The sequence below is a fragment of the Thalassophryne amazonica genome, chromosome 2 (genome assembly GCF_902500255.1).
Source record: "Thalassophryne amazonica chromosome 2, fThaAma1.1, whole genome shotgun sequence".
NCBI classification, from domain to species: Eukaryota; Metazoa; Chordata; class Actinopteri; order Batrachoidiformes; family Batrachoididae; genus Thalassophryne; species Thalassophryne amazonica.
The window spans coordinates 69,189,992-69,212,379 of record NC_047104.1 but is presented as its reverse complement, the minus strand read 5'-3'; the positions used below and the strand labels follow the sequence as shown (position 1 = coordinate 69,212,379).

At 41.7% G+C, this 22,388-nt stretch overlaps 1 protein-coding gene across 1 annotated transcript in view; it reads right to left on the bottom strand.

The window, feature by feature from the left end:
• LOC117525460 (E3 ubiquitin-protein ligase AMFR-like) overlaps positions 1-20,792 on the bottom strand; it is a 59,962-nt gene extending 39,170 nt beyond the window's left edge. The window contains exons 1-4 of the mRNA XM_034187307.1: positions 20,613-20,792; positions 18,961-19,285; positions 18,782-18,874; positions 14,551-14,715 (exon numbers count right to left, since the gene is read on the bottom strand). Coding sequence (XP_034043198.1) covers positions 14,551-14,715; positions 18,782-18,874; positions 18,961-19,215 — 513 coding nt within the window. The 5' untranslated portion in view covers positions 19,216-19,285; positions 20,613-20,792. The remainder of the gene's footprint in view (positions 1-14,550; positions 14,716-18,781; positions 18,875-18,960; positions 19,286-20,612) is intronic.
• Positions 20,793-22,388: the final 1,596 nt, after the last annotated feature.

Here is a 22,388-nt window from a genome sequence, read left to right as displayed (position 1 = left end):
ACGTGAATTACAATTTTACCAAATTTACGCTTAGCCTTAGCCAGCAATTTCAAATGTCCTTCGATGTCGCCTGCTCTGGCCCCCGGAAGACAATTGACAATGGTTGCTGGTGTCGCTAACTTCACATTTCTCAAAACAGAGTCGCCAATAACCAGAGTTTGATCCTCGGCGAGTGTATCGTCGAGTGGGGAAAAACGGTTAGAGATGTGAACGGGTTGACGGTGTACACGGGGCTTCTGTTTAGGGCTACGCTTCCTCCTCACAGTCACCCAGTCAGCCTGCCTTCCCGACTGCACGGGGTCTGCCAGGGGGGAACTAACGGCGGCTAAGCTACCTTGGTCCGCACCGACTACAGGGGCCTGGCTAGCTGTAGAATTTTCCACGGTGCGGAGCCGAGCCTCCAATTCGCCCAGCCTGGCCTCCAAAGCTACGAATAAGCTGCACTTATTACAAGTACCGTTACTGCTAAAAGAGGCCGAGGAATAACTAAACATTTCACACCCAGAGCAGAAAAGTGCAGGAGAGACAGGAGAAGCCGCCATGCTAAAACGGCTAAGAGCTAGTAGCTATGCTAAGCTAGCGGATTCCCAAACAGGGAATCCGACACTAGACAGGCTGTGGAGCAGCACAGGTAACGCACAACAACAGTGCTAAAAAATAAAATAAAAATAAAAATCCACTGGACAGGCTGTGGAGCAGCACAGGCAACGCACGACAACAGTGCTAAAACAAAATAAAAATCCACTAGACAGGCTGTGGAGCAGCACAGGTAACGCACGACAACAGTGCTAAAATAAAATAAAAATCCACTAGACAGGCTGTGGAGCAGCACAGGTAACGCACAACAACAGTGCTAAAATAAAATAAAAATCAACTAGACAGGCTGTGGAGCAGCACAGGTAACGCACGACAACAGTGCTAAAATAAAATAAAAATCCACTAGACAGGCTGTGGAGCAGCACAGGTAACGCACAACAACAGTGCTAAAAAATAAAATAAAATAAAAATAAAAATCCACTGGACAGGCTGTGGAGCAGCACAGGTAACGCACAACAACAGTGCTAAAAAATAAAATAAAAATAAAAATAAAAATCCACTAGACAGGCTGTGGAGCAGCACAGGTAACGCACGACAACAGTGCTAAAACAAAATAAAAATCCACTAGACAGGCTGTGGAGCAGCACAGGTAACGCACAACAACAGTGCTAAAACAAAATAAAAATCCACTAGACAGGCTGTGGAGCAGCACAGGTAACGCACGACAACAGTGCTAAAACAAAATAAAAATCCACTAGACAGGCTGTGGAGCACCACAGGTAACGCACAACAACAGTGCTAAAACAAAATAAAAATCCACTGGACAGGCTGTGGAGCAGCACAGGTAACGCACAACAACAGTGCTAAAAAATAAAATAAAAATAAAAATCCACTGGACAGGCTGTGGAGCAGCACAGGCAACGCACGACAACAGTGCTAAAACAAAATAAAAATCCACTAGACAGGCTGTGGAGCAGCACAGGTAACGCACGACAACAGCGCTAAATAAAAATCCACTGGACAGGCTGTGGAGCAGCACAGGTAACGCACGACAACAGCGCCCAAAAAAATAAAATCAAAATCAAAATCCACTGGACAGGCTGTGGAGCAGCACAGGTAACACACGACAACAGTGGTAAAAAATAAAATAAAAATCCACTGGACAGGCTGTGGAGCAGCACAGGTAACGCATGACAACAGTGCTAAAAAATAAAATAAAAATCCACTGGACAGGCTGTGGAGCAGCACAGGTAACGCACGACAACAGTGCTAAAAAAAAATAAATAAATAAATAAATAAAATAAAATAATAAAATAAAATCCACTGGACAGGCTGCGGAGCAGCACAGGTAACACACGACAACAGTGGTAAAAAATAAAATAAAAATCCACTAGACAGGCTGTGGAGCAGCACAGGTAACACACGACAACAGTGCCAAAAAAAATAAAATCAAAATCAAAATCCACTGGACAGGCTGTGGAGCAGCACAGGCAACGCACGACAACAGTGCTAAAACAAAATAAAAATCCACTAGACAGGCTGTGGAGCAGCACAGGTAACGCACGACAACAGTGCTAAAATAAAATAAAAATCCACTAGACAGGCTGTGGAGCAGCACAGGTAACACACGACAACAGTGCTAAAAAATAAAAATCCACTGGACAGGCTGTGGAGCAGCACAGGCAACGCACGACAACAGTGCTAAAACAAAATAAAAATCCACTAGACAGGCTGTGGAGCAGCACAGGTAACGCACGACAACAGCGCTAAATAAAAATCCACTGGACAGGCTGTGGAGCAGCACAGGTAACGCACGACAACAGCGCCCAAAAAAATAAAATAAAAATCAAAATCCACTGGACAGGCTGTGGAGCAGCACAGGTAACGCACGACAACAGTGCTAAAAAAAAAATAAATAAATAAATAAATAAATAAAAAAATAAAAAAATAAAAAAAATAAATAAATAAAATAAAATAAAATAATAAAATAAAAATCCACTGGACAGGCTGCGGAGCAGCACAGGTAACACACGACAACAGTGGTAAAAAATAAAATAAAAATCCACTGTACAGGCTGTGGAGCAGCACAGGTAACACACGACAACAGTGGTAAAAAATAAAATAAAAATCCACTGAACAGGCTGTGGAGCAGCACAGGTAACACACGACAACAGTGGTAAAAAATAAAATAAAAATCCACTGAACAGGCTGTACAGCAGCACAGGTAACACACGACAACAGTGGTAAAAAATAAAATAAAAATCCACTGAACAGGCTGTAGAGCAGCACAGGTAACGCACGACAACAGTGGTAAAAAATAAAATAAAAATCCACTGAACAGGCTGTAGAGCAGCACAGGTAACACACGACAACAGTGGTAAAAAATAAAATAAAAATCCACTGAACAGGCTGTAGAGCAGCACAGGTAACGCACGACAACAGTGCTAAAAATAAAATAAAAATCCACTGGACAGGCTGTGGAGCAGCACAGGTAACGCACGACAACAGTGCTAAAATAAAATAAAAATCCACTAGGCAGGCTGTGGAGCAGCACGACAACAGTGCTAAAAAATAAAATAAAAATAAAAACGAAAGCGTTAGCAAGCTAGTTAGCTTGCCAACGCTGATGAAGGTTAGCTGATAAAAGAGCTCCGTCGCGATGCTTCGACCGTTAGAGGTCTTCTTTAGGCGTTGGAGCACGGTGAAAAAGTAAAAAAAAAAGTAAAAAAGTCTTGAAAAAGACTATTAATTCAAAGAACTCAAACAGCTCAGTTCAAACAGCTAACAGATACAGCAGAACACCGCTGTGCTCCGGAACCAGAAACCCTGTGATATCAGGCTCCTCTCCTGTGGAACCAGCTCCCAATTCAGATCAGGGAGACAGACACCCTCTCTACTTTTAAGATTAGGCTTAAAACTTTCCTTTTTGCTGAAGCTTATAGTTAGGGCTGGATCAGGTGACCCTGAACCATCCCTTAGTTATGCTGCTATAGACTTAGACTGCTGGGGGGTTCCCATGATGCACTGAGTGTTTCTTTCTCTTTTTGCTCTGTATGCACCACTCTGCATTTAATCATTAGTGATTGATCTCTGCTCCCCTCCACAGCATGTCTTTTTCCTGGTTCTCTCCCTCAGCCCCAACCAGTCCCAGCAGAAGACTGCCCCTCCCTGAGCCTGGTTCTGTTGGAGGTTTCTTCCTGTTAAAAGGGAGTTTTTCCTTCCCACTGTCGCCAAGTGCTTGCTCACAGGGAGTCGTTTTGACCGTTGGGGTTTTTACGTAATTATTGTATGGCCTTGCCTTACAATATAAAGCACCTTGGGGCAACTGTTTGTTGTGATTTGGCGCTATATAAATAAATTGATTGATTGTGCAAATATTTGCTCATTTTGAAATGGATGTCTGCAACAGATTTCAAAAAAAGTTAGGACGGGCCACCAAAAGACTGGGAAAGTTGATGAATGCTCAAAGAACACCTGTTTGGAAACAGGTGAGCATCATGATTGGGTATAAGGGGAGCATCCCCAAAAGGCTCAGCCGTTCACAAGCAAAGATGGGGCGAGGATCACCACTTTGTGAACAACTGCGTGAAAAAATAGTCCAGCAGTTTAAGAACAATGTTTCTCAATGTTCAATTGCAAGGAATTTAGGGATTCCATCATCTACAGTCCATAATATAATCAAAAGATTCAGGGAATCTGGGGAACTTTCTACACATAAGCAGCAAGGCCAAAAAACAACTTCGAATGCCTGTGACGTTCGATCCCTCAGGTGGCACTGCATTAAAAACCGACATCATTGTGTAAAGGATCTTACAGCGTGGGCTCAGGAACACTTCAGAAAACCATTGTCAGTTAACACAGTTCGTCGCTACATCTACAAGTGCAAAACTCTAGCATGTAAAGCATAAGCCATACATCAACAACATCCAGAAACGCCGCTGCCTTCTCTGGGCCCGAGCTCATTTGAAATGGACATACGCAAAGTGGAAAAGTGTGCTGTGGTCTGATGAGTCCACATTTCAAATTGTTTTTGGAAATCATGGACACCATGTCTTCCGGACAAAAGAGGAAAAAGACCATCCAGATTGTTACCAGCGCAAAGTTCAAAAGCCAGCATCTGTGATGGTATGGGGGTGTGTTAGTGCCCATGGCATTGACAACTTACACATCTGTGATGGCACCATCAATGCTGAAACATCCAGGTTTTGGAGCAACACATGCTGCCATCCAAGCAACGTTTTTTCAGGGACGTCCTTGCTTGTTTCAGCAAGTCACTGCCAAGCCACATTCTGCACATGTTACAAAAGCGGCTTCATTGTAAAAGAGTGCAAGTGCTAGACTGGCCTGCCTGCAGTCCAGACCTGTCGCCCACTGAAAATGTGTGGCACATTATGAAGTACAAAATACAACAACGGAGACCCTGGACTGCTGAACAACTGAAGTCGTACATCAAGCAAGAATGGGAAACAAATCCACCTATAAAGCTTCAACAATTAGTGTCCTCAGTTCCCAAACACTTATTGAGTGTTGTTAGAAGGAAAGGTGATGTAACACAGTGATAAACATACCACTGTCCCAGCTTGTTTGAAATATGTTGCAGGCATCCATTTCAAAAATGAGCAAATATTTGCACAAAAACAATAAAGTTTATCAGTTTGAACATTAAATAACTTGTCTTTGTGGTGTATTAAATTGAATATAGGTTGAAGAGGATTTGCAAATCATTGTATTCTGTTTTTATTTACATTTTTCACAATGTCCCAACTTCATTGGAATTGGGGTTGTAGCTTGAGTGTTAACCCTCTGGGGTCCAAGGGCATTTTTTGGACAGTTCACTTGCCTGGCATAAATGTTTTATTATTGCTGTTAACAGCTCTCCCTGCATCCCACAATCAAGTTTTATGTCTCTTTTTTTTCAGGACAACCTGTGCTTTCAGAATATATATGTTTTTGTTGTGTTCTATAAGTGTAATAAAGGTTTAAAATCAAAACTAGGCAATGAAAAAATAAAGCGAAAAATCATTTTTCACACACATTTATTCAAAACACAGAGCAAAAGATAATAAACAACTGTTTTGACACTATATAAAGGTAATTTGAGGTCTTGTGTGAAAGAGTGTACAACAAAAAGGTTCAAACAATAAACACAAATGCACATTTTGAACAATATATACAAAATGGTCTATGCGTTTTGTTGTCCATTGATATGGTAAACAGTGCTTTATGCAGAGAAAGCAACAGAGTTATCCAGTAACATTCACATGCAAACTAGTGGAGCAATCGTGATAGTTACACACTCTTTGTTTGAGCACATGAGATTGTCCTCAGAGGCTCTCTGTGTGCTCCAGCTTTCACTGATCGCTGTGCGTAATGGTGCAGGGCGCACTGAGTATGTACTAATAGTATGGACTCCTTGGCACACCCAGGGGGCTATTCAAACGGGCCAACTAGGAACATATCACTCCTGAAAACGATCTTTGGCTTTTCACGTGAGGTAAATCTGCCCTACGAATGGATTTTGGAAAACCACGTGACGGTGAACCAATTCCGATTGGACACTCACATTGCGCACGTCATCACACAGCTTCCATGAGGAGTACAAAGATGGCCGATGGCTGGCTCGAAAGTCCACGGAGTTAACTTTTCAGCAAAAAAAACAAAAAAACAAAAAAAAAAACAAAAACAAAAAGTAAGTTTCTATCTCATATCATTTAAAAGTTATTTATAATTTAGTAAAGCTTGGTCTTAGCCGACGTATACGCCAGCGTCGGCCCCAGAGGGTTAAGTTAAGCAACTAATTGCTCATTAAAAGGAGGAAAAGCAAAAGCAGGTAATCGCCCACCACAACATTAACAAGAGTGCTCCACGAGCACAATATCCCCGCTGGCAAATGCTGCTTTGGTACAAGTGCTTGCTAAATTCCGACATGTCAAGGTATGTGATAGTTGCTTTCAGAATGCAGACACCAACTCATGAAATTGGCAGTGTCTAGGTTGGTTAATTAAGGGTTATAACTCTGCCAAAATGTGCCAGTCTTGTACAATATTACAATGTGTGTATTATCAACCTATAATGAGGCATTGTGCCAACTTTCCCAAAGTACCTACTAAAAATGTGAGAGCAGTTGACTTCAGAATGCAGGCACCCACTCATAAAACTGATGGAGTCTAGATCTGTTAATCATGGGCCATAATTCTGGTAAAATGGGTCCAATTCGAATGATATGCATGATAATAGGTGTATTACCAACCTATAACAATGACTTGTACCTTTCACAAAATTCCTCCTAAAAGTGTGAGAGGAGGTAATTTCAGAACGCCTATACCCTTTATTTGGGACAGACAGATGTAAATCGCTACAACATAATCCCCTTTTGGACCTTCGGTCAGCGGGGGATAAAAAGCACACAGCACTTCTTGATAGAACAGATAGGTATAGAACATCAAATTATCCATGTTCAGTGGCTAACTTGAAAACAATGAGGATGAGCAGTAAGCAGAACATCTAGTTTCCAGACACTGAGGAACTTGATACCCGTGCAATGTAGGACATCTAGCTCCACCTTGATGGCCTCCCAAAACAAATTCAGCTGACAGATGTGGTGCTGGTGAAGTTCGATGACTGGCCACAGCAAAAGGCCATTCTCTGACTGAGACACTGAGCAAAGTTCAAAACAGAACCTGTACTGTTCAGCTGTTCTTCATCTACACATCAGCATCTTAATAGTCATTATACTTAGATCACAAACTTTTTTTTTTTCTGAACCAATCTCGCTAATAACAAAACCTCATGCATTAATACAAAACAACTGATCTAAAGCTAATCTGCACAACCACCAATTAGCCATAAATTGCAAACCTGCCAGCAAATACAAACTAGTAGTAACTCCCAAAGCCAATCTAGCAAAATACAAAATGCAGTTTGAAATCTAATCAAACTATGCACTATATTGCTTCAGTCTCATTAAGGCCATTTTACCCTTTATTTAAACTGGGTATTTTGTTTTCTCAACATGCAAAACAAGATCTGATACATGGACTGCGTTGTGTCGATGTGAAATTGTATCATCAACACGATATGCAAGTAAAGGTACTATTAATAGTTCCAAAGCTGCAGATGATACAGTCACTCTCACTTATGCTGGACACCCAGCACACAGTTCAATGAAATCTCATTTTCTGAAAGGGGTTAGATTTTGTCAAATGCAAGTCCTTTTGTTACTGACTACTGTGCGTTATTTCTCAGCCCTGGGAGTAAATGTATTATGAGAGGACAGCCACTGAGAAAAGTAGTTCTGCTCCTATCATGTTTACTGAGTACAGTACTATAAATAGAAATAGGGGTTCATAAGAGGACATACAGAAATGCTTCAGAAAAAGAATGACAACATCCCCCAACTTTTTGCTGAATTAGATTTTAAAATTAACTTCAACAAGAACCAAGATAGGGACTGCCGCATTAATTAAATACTAACAAGGCAACAACGGGACTAAACAGCAAATCAACATTTGTGTGGGTCTTTTTTCCTCCAGCTACTGTTTTCAAAATTCAAAACAAAGCAACACAGAATCAGAAAGTTGTTTAAAAAAAAAAAAACCATTACACTTTCAAACTATGAAAGACTGTTTTAGCCTGCAAGTGGAAAATTATTTCTGTTGATGTGTAAATATTTCCTTTTTATTTATTTATTTTTTCAAAGTGTGACACAAATGATGTACTGCTTCTGGGTGTTTTGCTTTGAACGATTTCCAACAAAGATCAGCAGTTAACTCCATGAGTCTGTCAAGTGCCCACTGCCCTGCGGCTCGCTGTGTATATGTGTGTGTGTGTGTGTGTGTCCCTAATGGCCCAGTCCCACGGCATACAACAAACGAAGGTAAAAAAGTAAAAATGTCACAATTCGTCGAGAAAAGGTGGACGAACGAGCTTCATCACCGAACAGCCTGCGAACCAAGAGCGCAAAGAGACGAAAGGGGAACAAACGTTGATCTTGACGCTTTGCACGAAACGCGTCTTTTGCTACTGCTGGAGCAGTGCGTGTCTGCATCTCTGCGTTCCAGGACTTGGCAGTGGGATGGAGCTCATAGCGCCTGAGTCCTGGAGAAACTGCAATAGAAGCTGTGGAGATCTGTGCACACGTCGGTGGACCCACCTGCTCTGGTTCCTCGTGCAGAACAAAAGAGGGATCATCTCTTTCATCAGCAGAACCCTCACTGTCTGACGACATGCTGGGCGCTCCGTCTTGCTCCAGTTAAAAAAAAAAAAAAAAACCTCTGGTGTGCCGTGGTGACTACTGTATCACTGTATTATGTTACTAAGGAATATGATTTATAACAGAAAACTGTCAAAAGGGGGAATAAATATAAGTGTAAAGATTAATGAATATAACATAGCAGTAAATTGATCAGTCCGTGTGAATGCGCATTGACTCATGTGTGGTTATTTCCACCAGCTGCAGCTGATCCACAATGTGAATTCTGCCTTCCAGAACAGCTCATTATATAATAATTTGAATCATGTACCTGTTGTCACGTGTACATAAGGGCTGGATTGTCATTCCTACACTCATATTGTTATATTTAATAAAAAATAATAAGCACACGCAGGAGCTGCTGCAGCGGCTGCATTCCACACCATCGGAAATTACATAATTTGTTGTTTCAAATTCAGCAGTTGCTTGTGGCAAAATAATTAATTGTATCCACACAAAAGATTAATTCTGGCCTATATTAGGTGCCTGAGCCCATTGAAGCTGAGCCCCCACCCAGATAAAAAAAAATTCAAGCAAACAGGCTGAGTTTGCCCTGTAATTTCTGATGGTACATGAACGCAGCAGCAGCCTCAGCGCTCACAAACCGGCTTCTGCACTGTGTGAAAACATTCAGCTGGTCGAACAAAGTCAAACTAAACGCTAACGTTACAAAAACTAAGCAAACGGTAAAAAAAAAACGTCAAGAATGACAGCAAAACAAAATACGGACAAATTCAGGGTTTCGGTGGCATGCATTCAAATTTTTTAACAGTTTAAAAATACTGACGCATCTCCAGCTGCAGGAACGAAGCTGCGCAAAGGTTAAACAATGCCAACGAAAGTCCAGATTTCTTGTTTCATTTGGGCTTCGTTGCCCTTCGTTAAGTGCCGTGTGACTGGACTATAACTGGAGAAAAACGTCAGCAGGCTATACTGTAATGTGTGGCATAAACTGCGACAGGTTTAAACAGCCAGATATTCTTGCATCATTTAAATCCAAACTGAAAACTTTTGTTTTCTGTAATTACGATTACTAAATGGCTTAAGCCCTGGTCCCACCAAATAATGAAGGATGAATAATGAGCCATGCAGCATGTTTTTTTTTTGCTATGAGAGGGTTTATTCAACTATTGTGGGAGAATAGTGGCTCTGAGTGGCTCTTAGAGGCATTATCTTCGGTTAATGAGGCTCATCTTTGAGCGTGGCGCTAATTTCAAGATGTTCAAAATTTAAGCCCCTTTCACACTGGGGCTGTTTCGAGTTGCTTCATGTGGTGTCATGACAACGCAGGAATGTATACGTCAGGTGCGCGCAGCAGGGGGGCAGAGAGGCTTTGATGACGCAGCCTGCGGGTCCTCTGCACAGAGAAATCAGACTGCACAGTTTGGCTGCAGCCAGACTATGCACTCTGATTTCTCTTCTAGTTTATATTTGTTCTTGAGCAGGAATCCTTCTGTTATAGTTTATCTTTCTTCCTTTGACCGTGAGCTGCATGCATGCGCGTGCATGCGAACAAACCATCCGTGTGTAAATGTGGAGATGTCTGGAGTTATACTTGATGTGGACATGTCCTGTCTCTGGCAATCAGTCTGTGAGCAGGACTTATGTCCTTTCTTGTCCTTTATTTAACACAATTATGAAAGAGTTTGAGGGGAGAGCAAGGAACTAACTGCCTGCAGCCAACCAGTTTTTTTTTTTCTTTCTTTTAATTGTTCACATGTGTGCGCGCAAACGAATCGTCCGTGAGCGGACTGGAGATGTCCGGACTTTTTACTGGATGTGGACATGTCCTGTCTCTGGCAATCAGTCTGTGAGCGGGACTTTTATGGACTTTATTTAAACACAGTTGTGAGAGAATTTAAAAGCGAGTAGCTGCAGCATCAGCCAGGCTGAGCATTTTCTTTCTGTACTCTTTTTGAGCATGTAGTTTCACGGTATTGTGTACATGGTATAAGAACAATCCTGCATTATTTATACTTCGGGAATAACGGAACACAGCAGAAATCATAAATTGGCGTCGGGTAACGCTATATTGTGTGGGTGTGGCTTCGAGTCACGTGGCGTACCGTCGCATTGCCCTGACTTGTGTTGAAACCTCTTCCTTAAACATGTTAAATGTTAAACATGTTTAATTTTTGGCAACCGATTCACTTCATCCTTTGCGTCCCTCGTGCTGTTGTGGCGTTGAGCTACATTGTCTTGGCACTGGGTTGCTTCCACGTGGTGTCGTCATGACGCCACATGATGCAACTCGAAGTGGGCCCGGTGTGAAAGCCTTTAGCAACAACAGCGTGGGGCAGTTTGTGTACGAGTTACTATGGCAACTAACAAAGATTTTAGAGGCATGTTTGTGGTGTGGATGAGGCTGCTAAAAGCCCATTATCCCAGTGCCTCTATCTGTGGTGGCCTTTATCTGTGCTCTGGACGCTGTATATAAAATAATTATTTTGTACCGGATTATAATCATTTTCTGCCAAATCTTGGATGCTGAAAACACCTCTAATCACTTCTGGAATCACAGAAGACTGTTTCATCTGGACACTTTTTTCTTCTCTTTCCTGCTCCATGAGGAAACAAGTGTGGGAGGGGCAGAAGGTAGTACCAAACATGTACGTTCGTGCACCGATGTCGCGCTATGTGGCAGTGTGGCTGATGCGAGCCATTCAAGGCTCCAATGACCCAGGGCTCGAGAAGACTATTTCATCTGGACACTTTTTTCTTCTCTTTCCTGCTCCATGAGGAAACAAGTGTGGGAGGGGCGGAAGGTAGTACCAAACATGTACGTTCGTGCACCGATGTCGCGCTATGTGGCAGCGTGGCTGATGCGAGCCATTCAAGGCTCCAATGACCCAGGGCTCGACAAAGCCATTTGCCCGCTGGCCCGGCGCCGATTTGGCCCACTTTCGGGCCACTACAATTTATCAAAGGATAGCCCGCTTGGGCCCCTACAAAAATACGCAAAATTCTATTTATTTGACCATGTTCTGCGGCGGCAAAGTCGAATTTCTTCACATCTCTCTGTCAACAAACTTCACCGAGTCCGCCATGTTTGTTATGGTCTTATTCTTATTCTTTTTATTTGTTCTGGTCTTGCACCACGGACCACATCTCGCATCTTGGGTTGGGTATCGTTAAATGATTCGATCCACCGATATCAATAATCTTTTTACTTAATGATTCCCTTATCGGTCCTTCAGAGCAGCCATTGTTTTTGAGGGTCTTTGTCTGGAAAATGATCATTTCTCTACGTTGATTACAGACCCGCTGCAGGGTCTGTAATCAACCGCTTCTGCAGAGCAAATCCGGAAATCACAATGTATCATCCTCCGCCGGACTGGAGGAGGTGCAGAGATGTCTGGCTGCACGTGAGTCTCCTCTCGCTCCTCTGGTTGCTCAGACTCGTTCTCCCGCTCATCGGTTACAACAGCAGGTGGAACACCTGCAGGAGCGTCCTGAGGAGCTTCAGCAGGAACCGTGGAAGGACACATGGAGCCGAGTTTAATTGTGCGCACATGACAGAAAACTGATTTGTCGTGGCGCGCAGTGAAATGTGACGCCGCGTTACAAGTCGTGTCAAAACTTGACAGTTTCCGTGTCACTTCGTAATAGCGCGTGACAGTTTGGGCTCCACGAACCATCACAGGAACCACTACAAACGTTGTCACGTTCTATTAAGGATCACTACTCATCAAGACGGATCAACATGCTCAGTTGCGACCTCCACAACGTGAGACGAAATGAGGGTGGTGTGTGACATTCGTGGAAGATTTTTTGACAGTCAAAAACATGCTCCACGAATATCAAGAATATCACGCACCAACACGCACTATTAAGAAACCTATTCAGATGCGTTAAGTCACATTAAGAATGTCAGGAATGTGTCACGAATGACAGAAAAATTACATTCGTAACTCGTCTTGGTTATGTGTAAAAGCACCTTAAGGGCCCCAGTGAACTCCCCCTTAGTGCCCTCAGTCACCATAGCAAGTTTGGTGTTGATCACTTAATTACTGTGGCTATGCACAACAAACACAAGCTGTGCCATATACAGTGAGGAAAATAAGTATTTGAACACCCTGCGGTTTTGCAAGTTCTCCCACTTAGAAATCATGGAGGGGTCTGAAATTTTCATCTTAGGTGCATGTCCACTGTGAGAGACATAATCTAAAAAAAAAATAATCCGAAAATCACAATGTATGATTTTTTTAAAAATAATTTATTTGTATGTTACCGCTACAAATAAGTATTTGAACACCTACCAACCAGGATAGAATTCTGGCTCACACAGACCTGTTAATTTTTCTTTAAGAAGCCCTCTTATTCTTCACTCTTTACCTGTATTAATTGCACCTGTTTGAACTTGTTACCTGTATAAAAGACACCTGTTCACACACTCAATGAATCACACTCCAACCTGTCCACCATAGCCAAGACCAAAGAGCTGTCTAAGGACACCAGGGACAAAACTGTAGACCTGCACAAGGCTGGGATGGACTACAGGACAACAGGCAAGCAGCTTGGTAGAAGACAACTGTTATGATTATTTATTAGAAAGTGGAAGAAACACAAGATGACTGTCAATCTCCCTCGGTCTGGGATTCCATGCAAGATCTCACTTTGTGGGGTAAAGATGATTCTGAGAAAGCTCAGAACTACACAGGAGGACCTGGTCAATGACCTGAAGAGAGCTGGGACCACAGTCACAAAGATTACATTAGTAACACATGAGGCTGTCATGGTTTAAAATCCTGCAGGGCAGCAAGGTCCCCCTGCTCAAGCCAGCACATGTCCAGGCCCGTTTGAACTTCACCAGTGAACATCTGGATGATCAAGAGGAGGCATGGGAGAAGGTCATGTGGTCAGATGAGACCAGAATAGAGCTTTTTGGAATCAACTCCACTTACCATGTTTAGAGGATGAGATCAACCCCAAGAAAACCATCCCAGCAATGAAGCATGGGGGTGGAAACATCATACTCTGGTGGTGCTCTTCTGCAAAGGGGACAGGACGACTGCACCGTATTGAAGGGAGGATGGATGGGGTCATGTATTGCGAGATTTTGGCAAACAACCTCTTTCCCTCAGTAAGAGCATTGAAGATGGGTCATGGCTGGGCCTTCCAGAATGACAATGACCCAAAACACACAGCCAGGGCAAATAAGGAGGGGCTCCGTTAGAAGCATTTCAAGGTCCTGGAGTGGCCTGGCCAGTCTCCAGACCTGAACTCAATAGAAAATCTTTGGAGGGAGCTGAAACTCCAAACATGAAAGATCTAGAGAAGATCTGTATGGAGTAGTGGACCAAAATCCCTGCTGCAGTGTGTGCAATCCTGGTGAAAAACTACAGGAAAAGTTTGACTTCTGTAATTGCAAACAAATAAATTATTATTAAATTATAAAAAAAAAAAAAAAATCATACATTGTGATTTCTGGATTTTTTTTTTAGATTATGTCTCTTACAGTGGATATGCACCTAAGATTAAAATTTCAGATCCCTCCATGATTTCTAAGTGGGAGAACTTGCAAAATCGCAGGGTGTTCAAATACTTATTTTCCTCACTGTACATCCATAGATTGCCATATATATATATATATATATATATATATATATATATATATATATATATATGTGTGTGTGTGTGTGTGTGTGTGTGTGTGTGTGTGGGAAGGCGCTACATAAATTCAATTACATTCAAATAATGTAGGCAGACACAATGCCTTATGTCAATAAAAACAATGTAAATGTGTGTTTTTAAAAACTTACATATTCAAATCTGTCTTTACAGAGCTGCACCATGAGGTGAAGAAAGACCAATGCAGAAAACCACAGACACCACATGACTACTTCATCCACTGTTTGCACATTCAGTACACCAAAGATGAAAATAAACTTGTAGAAGACGAAGTTCCAGAATTTATCTTTCAGATGCTGAGGAATAAAAACACAGCAAATCAGATTTCATATCAACAACATTATTTTACACAATGAAGAGAGTTTGTGATTTGTGTTTACAATTTAACATAGATGTGAAGGAAATTAATAATCTGGGGGGGGGGGTGTCAGTCTTTTTTCTAACATTTGACAAATGCCAAGTTGTTATACTCTATAGAGTTAAGACTCTGATCTGGGATTGTATAGAATGCCTCTACTTGGGCATTGAGGTGATGCTTCTTTGGCACGTTTCTATGTTGGTATGAGGGATGGGGTGATTGAAAAATTTTGAGCCAACCAAAACAAAGCTACAACTAAATTAATGTAATACTTTATTTTTCAACATCATCCCCATGCAAGTTTACACACTTTTCCAGCATCGCTGCAATGTCTACCGTTCTCATAGAAGGTCTTATCCTGAAGCTTAAGGAAGTCATCCACTGCAGATCTGACATTATTATGAGTATTATAATGAGTTCCAGCAAGACGCCGTTTCAGGTTTGGAAACAGATGGAAGCCCGAAGGAGTCAAATTAAGGAGTAAGGTGAGCGCGGTACAAGTTCGAAGCCACATCCATGAATGGCAGCCATCTGCGATGAATGACGTGTGGAACAGAACATTGTCTTGGACTGGTGAAACAGAACACCTTGTCTGCTGAGCATTCCACGCCGCTTCTGCTTTAATTTCTCCCACCGTTATCCCAGAAGGAAAGCATAATAGGCTCCACTGATGGTCTGTCTATTCCGGAGATACTCCACCATTATGATGTCCTCAGCATCCCAAAAGATAGAAGCCATGACCTTACCAGCAGATGAGACAGCTTTTGCTTTCCTCAGCGGGGGAGAAACCCACATGTTTCCATTGCTTCCACCGTTGTCTGGACTCTGAATCTAAGTGATGGACCCACGTTTCATCCATGATCATGAAACGTTGAATGAAGTTATCCAGATCGGCGTCAAAAAGTCAAAGATTCTCCCTGGATTTCTGGAACCTCGTGCATTTCTGATAAGCAGTGAAAAGCCTTGTGACCCGTTGTGCTGAAAATTTCATCATTCAGTTCTTCCATCAGAACCGAACTAATTCTCTCCTGAGAAATGCCTACCGAAATGGCTATGTGCCACTTACTTACTGTTCTGTCAGCGAGTACTACACCATGGTTTTTTTTTGGATCATAATCAGTCGAGGTGGCAGTTCTCTGTCTTTCTGATCTTGTTGCATCTTCGATGCTTGTTCTGCCCCTCTTGAATTCAACTCACCAGCATTTAACTGTATCATGAGACAGGACATCCTCCTCTAATGCCAGTAACATATCCTCATGAATCTCTTTCAAAGACGTTTCCTTTGTCATGAGATACTGAATCACAGCACACCCACCACATTAACCCATTTCACCAATCTGAGACACCTATTACTCACTTCACTAAAATATGGTAACTGCAACACTGTACCCAGTGAGTAACAATTTCATACATTCTCAAGAGAAATGTTGGTTTTTCATAATGTAAAAGATGGAGAACTACACCCTCCTTTTTCTGGGTCAGGCTCAAAACTTTTATCACCCCTCGTATTAAAGATGTGGATTTAATACACATTTGCTACTGGAAGAAAAGTCTCTGGTCACTAGTTTCATTTACAACATGCGCCAAAACCTATTAACCTTTGTGGGCCTTGTCCTGTTTGCTTTATCTTTCACCCAAATGTTATTTTGGTGGTCCACTCTGTACAAAATATCAGTAACTGGGCTAAATGGGGGAAAAAAAAAAAAAAAAAAAAATACCACAGCTGTTCCAAGGCCCGTTCACACGGCACTAACGAAGGACAACAAAGCCCAAATGAAACAAGAAATCTGGACTTTTGTTGGCATCATTTAACCTTCGCGCAGCTTTGTTTCTGCAGCTGGTGCTTCGTCAGAATTTTTAAACTGTCAAAACATTTGAAGAAATGCCGTCGAAAACCTCAGTTATTCTGTATTTCGTATTGCTGCCGTTCTTGACTGTTTCTTATTGTTTGCTTAGTTTTTGTAATGTCAGTGTTTAGTTCGACTGTTTTACCAGCTCAATGTTTTCATACAGTGCAGAAGCCGGTTTGTGAGCACTGCTGTGGAGGAGAGATGCAGCTTCTCCGCGGCAGTGCCGCTGTGTGGTATGGGGCTTCTGCCGCTGTGTGTGATGGGACAAGTGCAGCTACTGTCATGCGTGGCCAGCCAGGAAGCGGTTATGGGCCGCCTCCGCCAGCGCACGGCAGTCCGTGATCGTGGTGTTGGCCAGCGCTGCGCGCACCTGAGGAGAGGCTGCGGCACAGTAAGTCCAGCCGGTGTCCTCTCAGGAGCTGCAGCATTCTGTCCATGAACTCTGAAGGGCTTGCTGTTCTCCAGCCCGTGCAGAGAGAAGAGCCTGCTGCTGGCCCTTTAGTGTCTGACAGTTCAAAAGTCTTGAGGAGGTGATCCTTGATGGCTGCGTATTCTCTCTCTCTCGAAACAAGAGACGGGAAGTTTTAAGTTTGCTTGTGACTTTAAATGCCAATATTTTCTTTTTTTGGGGGGGGGGGGGGGGGGGGGGGAACAGAAGGACTGAATTTTGCGATCAGATGTTCCCAGCCCTAACAAGGAAGCAGATGTCCCGCTGTACATCTGGAAACATGAGTGCCGTTTGCTTTACCATTTTGAGAACTGAGCGCATTTCTGCAATGTAAAAAAAAAAAGGGCTACACACAACAGTACACATACATTAAAAGCAAACATACACAGCTGCAAGCAAATCTAAACGCAACGAAACACGAAAAACGCTGAGTATGTGCGCATTTCGGTGTACAGATAGTGATTAGAGTTTTGGTATTTGAGAGATTTGAGAACTATTTGGCATGTTTGGAGTGTGTATTATTTTGGTGGAGTATTTAGCATGTGTGGTTAGTGTGGTGGTGTTTTTTTTTTTTTTGTAAAAATGAGGTGTCTTATGAATATTGAGCAAGTGCTTCAGTATTTTTTTTTTTTTTTACTGGAGCAAGACAACACAGCGTGTTGTCAGTCTGAACCAGACAGTGAGGATTCTGATGAAGGAGATGATCCCTCTTTTGTTCTGGACAAGCAACCAGAGCAGGGAGATCCACCGAAGTGCGCACAGATCTCCACAATGGGTCGGATCACGCGCTACTCTTTGCAGTTACTCCAGGATTCAGGCACTACAGAGCTCCGTTCCAGTGCCGAGTCCTGGAACGCAGAGCAGGATGCAGACACACACTGCTCCAGCAGTGGCTCCAGGCGGCAGGCGCATTTCATTTAAAGCATCAAGATCAATGTTAGCTTTGGTTTCATTTTGTTCCTCTTTCGTTCCTTTTGCACTCTTGATTCACAGGCTCTCCGGTGATGGGAAAAGTCAAAAGCTAATTCGTCCACCTTTTCTCGACGATTTGTTTATTTATTTTATTTTTTTACTTTTTCCCCTTTCATTCAGGAATCGTCGTATGCCGTGTGACCGGGCCATTACCCATAAACAATACACACATCAAAACACCCTAGTTATTGATAACCACAGTCAGGTTTCTTGTATTGTTGTGGTCAAAATTATTAACATGCCCGAATTTCAAGTACAAAATTCAGAAAATCTTCAGAAATAAATGCAAATTAAATCATTTTTAAATGCAGGGTTTTGCACCTATATAATTAATTTAAATTACGAAACAAATAAGACTCACTTGTTTATTATTCAGGGTTCACATGATGTGAATTAAATAATGAATGGTGGATTTGCTGCATTAAAAGCTTTGACAAGAAACATTCAGAAATGGTTGCTGTTGCCAAATGTTCTGCAACCAAATATTTATGAAGGGGCCCAATATTCGAGTCTGAGGTACATCCTGTGTTTGGATTATTTCAATATTATGCATATTTTTTCAGTAACCTTAGACATTCTATTATTAAGAATTCTGAAAATGGATCTACTGCATTTATTTTTAAAACTATTCTAAATTATACAGCTGAAATTCAGGGATAGAAATTTTAACCAGGACTGTGTAAACATACATCAAAATGTATTATTTTGAAACTGCTGGGGTTACACAAACTCACCTGCTTCTCACTGACCCTAAGAGGGCCAAAGACCACATATTGAATTGTTTTTGCAATTAACATTAATGAGCAGCAAAACATGTTGACTAAAACCTAGGAGAGTACACACAAAAAAAATTATAATTAGTTTAAACAAAAAGTATCAACTCATCACAAAATGAAAATAAAATCAGACTCACCCATACAAAGAGACTATCAGTGACAAGGTAGCTCAGGATTGTGGTTGCCAATTCTGTGTTACCAAGTTCACTGTTTAGATGTTCAAGCTCGACATCAGGAGAAGTTGGTGTTTCATCATTTTCCAAGGTCGTAAAGCCTGGGTCAGTCACAGATTTATAGGCACTGAAGATGCTCCCAGCAAGTAACGCCACACTGAGTGCTGTGTAGGTCTGCAGACTGGGCCAAGGAAATCGCTCCAAAAACAACAGAGGCATTGCTGAGGTGACTTTCCACTTCTCTACTTATGAAAAATCAGTATGTCCTGAGCCAAAAACTGAAAATGACCTATAATACCGGGACATGAACAAATAAGTTAAGGTCAGTTAAACTTTTGTATGCGTGTGTGTAATCCTGTGCTGGAACAAATCAGTTAATCAGCAAACATCGCAGACAATTTTGACAATAGATTAAGCATTATTTATGTAATAAATATACCAATGTTCGTAAAACGATGTTTGTCATTAAAGCCGTGGTCACAACCCGCCGTACTTGCACGTGTGTGCAGTCTACATGCAAAAACGTGGGCTAAAATTGGAGATCCGTACTTCGTAAGTACTGCCTCAGTACGAATTTAGGAGCACGCAGACACACGCAGAGGTTTTAGTGCATGCAGAACTTTCGCTGCGGTCAGGATGCGGATTCACCAGCAGTACAGATGACGCAAGTTGTGAGTACTGCCTCAGTACGGATTCAAAGCAGCACATTTTCATTCAATTACTATTGAATTAACCAAATCAGTACGGATTTGGAGGCCGACAGACTTGCATGCACAATGCAGCTTCTCACTTGAACTTGGACTTTATTTCCAAACGTCAGCAACACACACTCCACAGCTTCAGTCTGTTAACTAGCTGTAACTTTTCGAGGCAAGTAAACACTCGTACAACTGACCGCTGCAGGCTGGACATGCTCATGCATCGCCGACGCCGAAAAACACCTGCCGCTCCGGTCTCATAAAAAAAGAAAAGCGACATCCCCCCAACACACACACACTGCATTACTGTCATCTCTCTTTATCGTTACACTCCTAGAGACGTGCGTTGAACATACTCCCTCCCTCCTCTTGCTACTGCCTCCGTACGTTTTCACAAAAACGTAGTGGCCGTGGCATCCGCAGAAAACGTACGGTGAAAAAAAACGCACCCCCGTTGTGACCGGGGCTTAACACAACGTCTTTGGAGACACTAACGACTGGTATTTCTGGTATTTCTGTGGGATCTGCAAAATTGTTATTTTTAATACTAAGAGTTTTTTTTTTTTACTTTTTGAATAAGCGATAAACCAATCGACAACGAAAACTGATGTCCCACCACTTAACTAGCTTATATATTGCTGACAAGCAAAGCTACCTGTAGCATTATTTTTTGAAAAGGAATGCCTTCAGCTTTACCAAAACCAACAAAGGTGAAAAATGTCGCCCTCTAACAACCTTGACTGTGTCCATTTATAGTAAATACGTTAATGCCTTATTGTAAATAGCTATTATTTAGCTAACACTCACACCCGCAGCATAACCATTTACTGTAGCTATCAAATAGCAATGTTAGCAGCTAACGCTAGCTCACTGTTACCAAGAACAATGACACCGAGTTCACATCAAAGCGTCACTTACAGTTTGTCACAATTTCAGTTATGTTTTATCCAACGCCCCGTACTATATGAAAAGTAATACTTTAAAGTAGCTGCTTTGAAAATACAGTTAACATCGCCATTTTTGGCGTTTAATGGACTTCACCGAGCTGGCAATGAGCTGACGAAGAAGCTGCCTGGAGCTGCGCACTTCCTAAAACGTAATCAAAACATCGACTTCTTCGACTTTTGGTTGGTAAACGACGTAAAGGTACATTCCCGCCACCTAGTGGAATAGAGTGTAAATGACACGTAACCATAAAAAAAAAAATCACTGACTCAAATTGATTATTAAACACGAAAACAAAAATGATACATAAACATCCACATAAGAGGCTTTGTAGGTCATAGCTAAGTTTAATTTAGTGAAGACTTGAGACTTCCTGATATTTAGGAGTCTAGTTTCCTATGTCATCTAGTTTCCTCTTGATAACAGAAATGTCACTGGCCTGAGTTGTGTTTCCTGATTTTAAATAATGTAACAATGATGACTGGACATCTGTGATAGTAGGTCGCTCAGGTACAGCTGGAATGACTCAGTGTCAAACAAATGAGCAGATACACTTAGGGAACATTTGCATTGAGAGGGAACGCCTGCTGGAACATTATGACCCCGTGGCCTGTTTCTCTGGTTCTGATCAGCACACAGGTGCCTCAGTGTTGAGGACCTCCTCAGCTGGAGAAGGCCAAGGGGATGCCTTTGTTTCAAAATTCAGATTTAATTTCAATTCAATTTATTCATACAGCAGCAGATAACAGCATACAGTGCCGTGAAAAAGTATTTGGCTGCTTGGTATTTCATACATTTTAATTTGCTTATGCCATTTCATATACAAAAGGGAAATCTGACTACTCAGTATAAAAATTCTAAAATTATCCTCTTAAACTCAAACTCAAAGGAAATCTCGACAAGTTGACATACATTAAATAAAAAATATCAAAGCCAAGATGATGAGTTGCATAAATGGTGGGTCTTGGCCTTAGTTTGTATCAGTCTTTAAGAAATACAAATAGTATAGTACTGTATAGTAAATCTGTCTGGAGGAGGCAGTTCTCAAAAACTAAGTGACTGTGCAAGGAGACAAGTGAGGAAAGCCATCAAGACAACCCAGAAGAAGTTAGGCTTCTGTGGCTGTGATTGTAGAAATGGCGAATAGTGCCATTGTTACATTTTGTGCCACCAGTTATACAGCTTCATGATGAAGGGGTTTAGAGAATGATTTTGTTAAAAAGAAGACCACAAAATTCAGCTACAATTTCTCAGAAGATACACCTGAGATGCAAGATGAGATATGATGTGTTTTGGTGAAAGAAAATCCTTTTCTGCTCCACTCCACTATGGAGCTAAGAGTAATGATGCAAAATGCAAAATATTAGCTCATGCAGAATTTCAAATGTTTATAACAGAACCTTGAATGCTAAACTCACATGAACAGGAAGCCAGTGAAGTCTTAGGCTCCTTTCTTTTCTCCTGTTACAGTGCATCCAGAAAGTATTCGCAGCACTTCATTTTTTTTCCACATTTTGCTATGTTACAGCCTTATTCCAAAATGGAGTAAATACATTTTTCCCCTCAAAATTCTACACACAAACCCTATAATGATAACATGAAAAAAGTTGTTTTTCTTTTTGGTTGAAATTTTTGCTAATTTATTGAAAATAAAAAAATAAAACAACACATATTTGTAAGTATTCACACCTTTTGCTCAATACTTTGTAGATGCACCTTTGGCAGTAATTACAGCCTCCAGTCATCTTG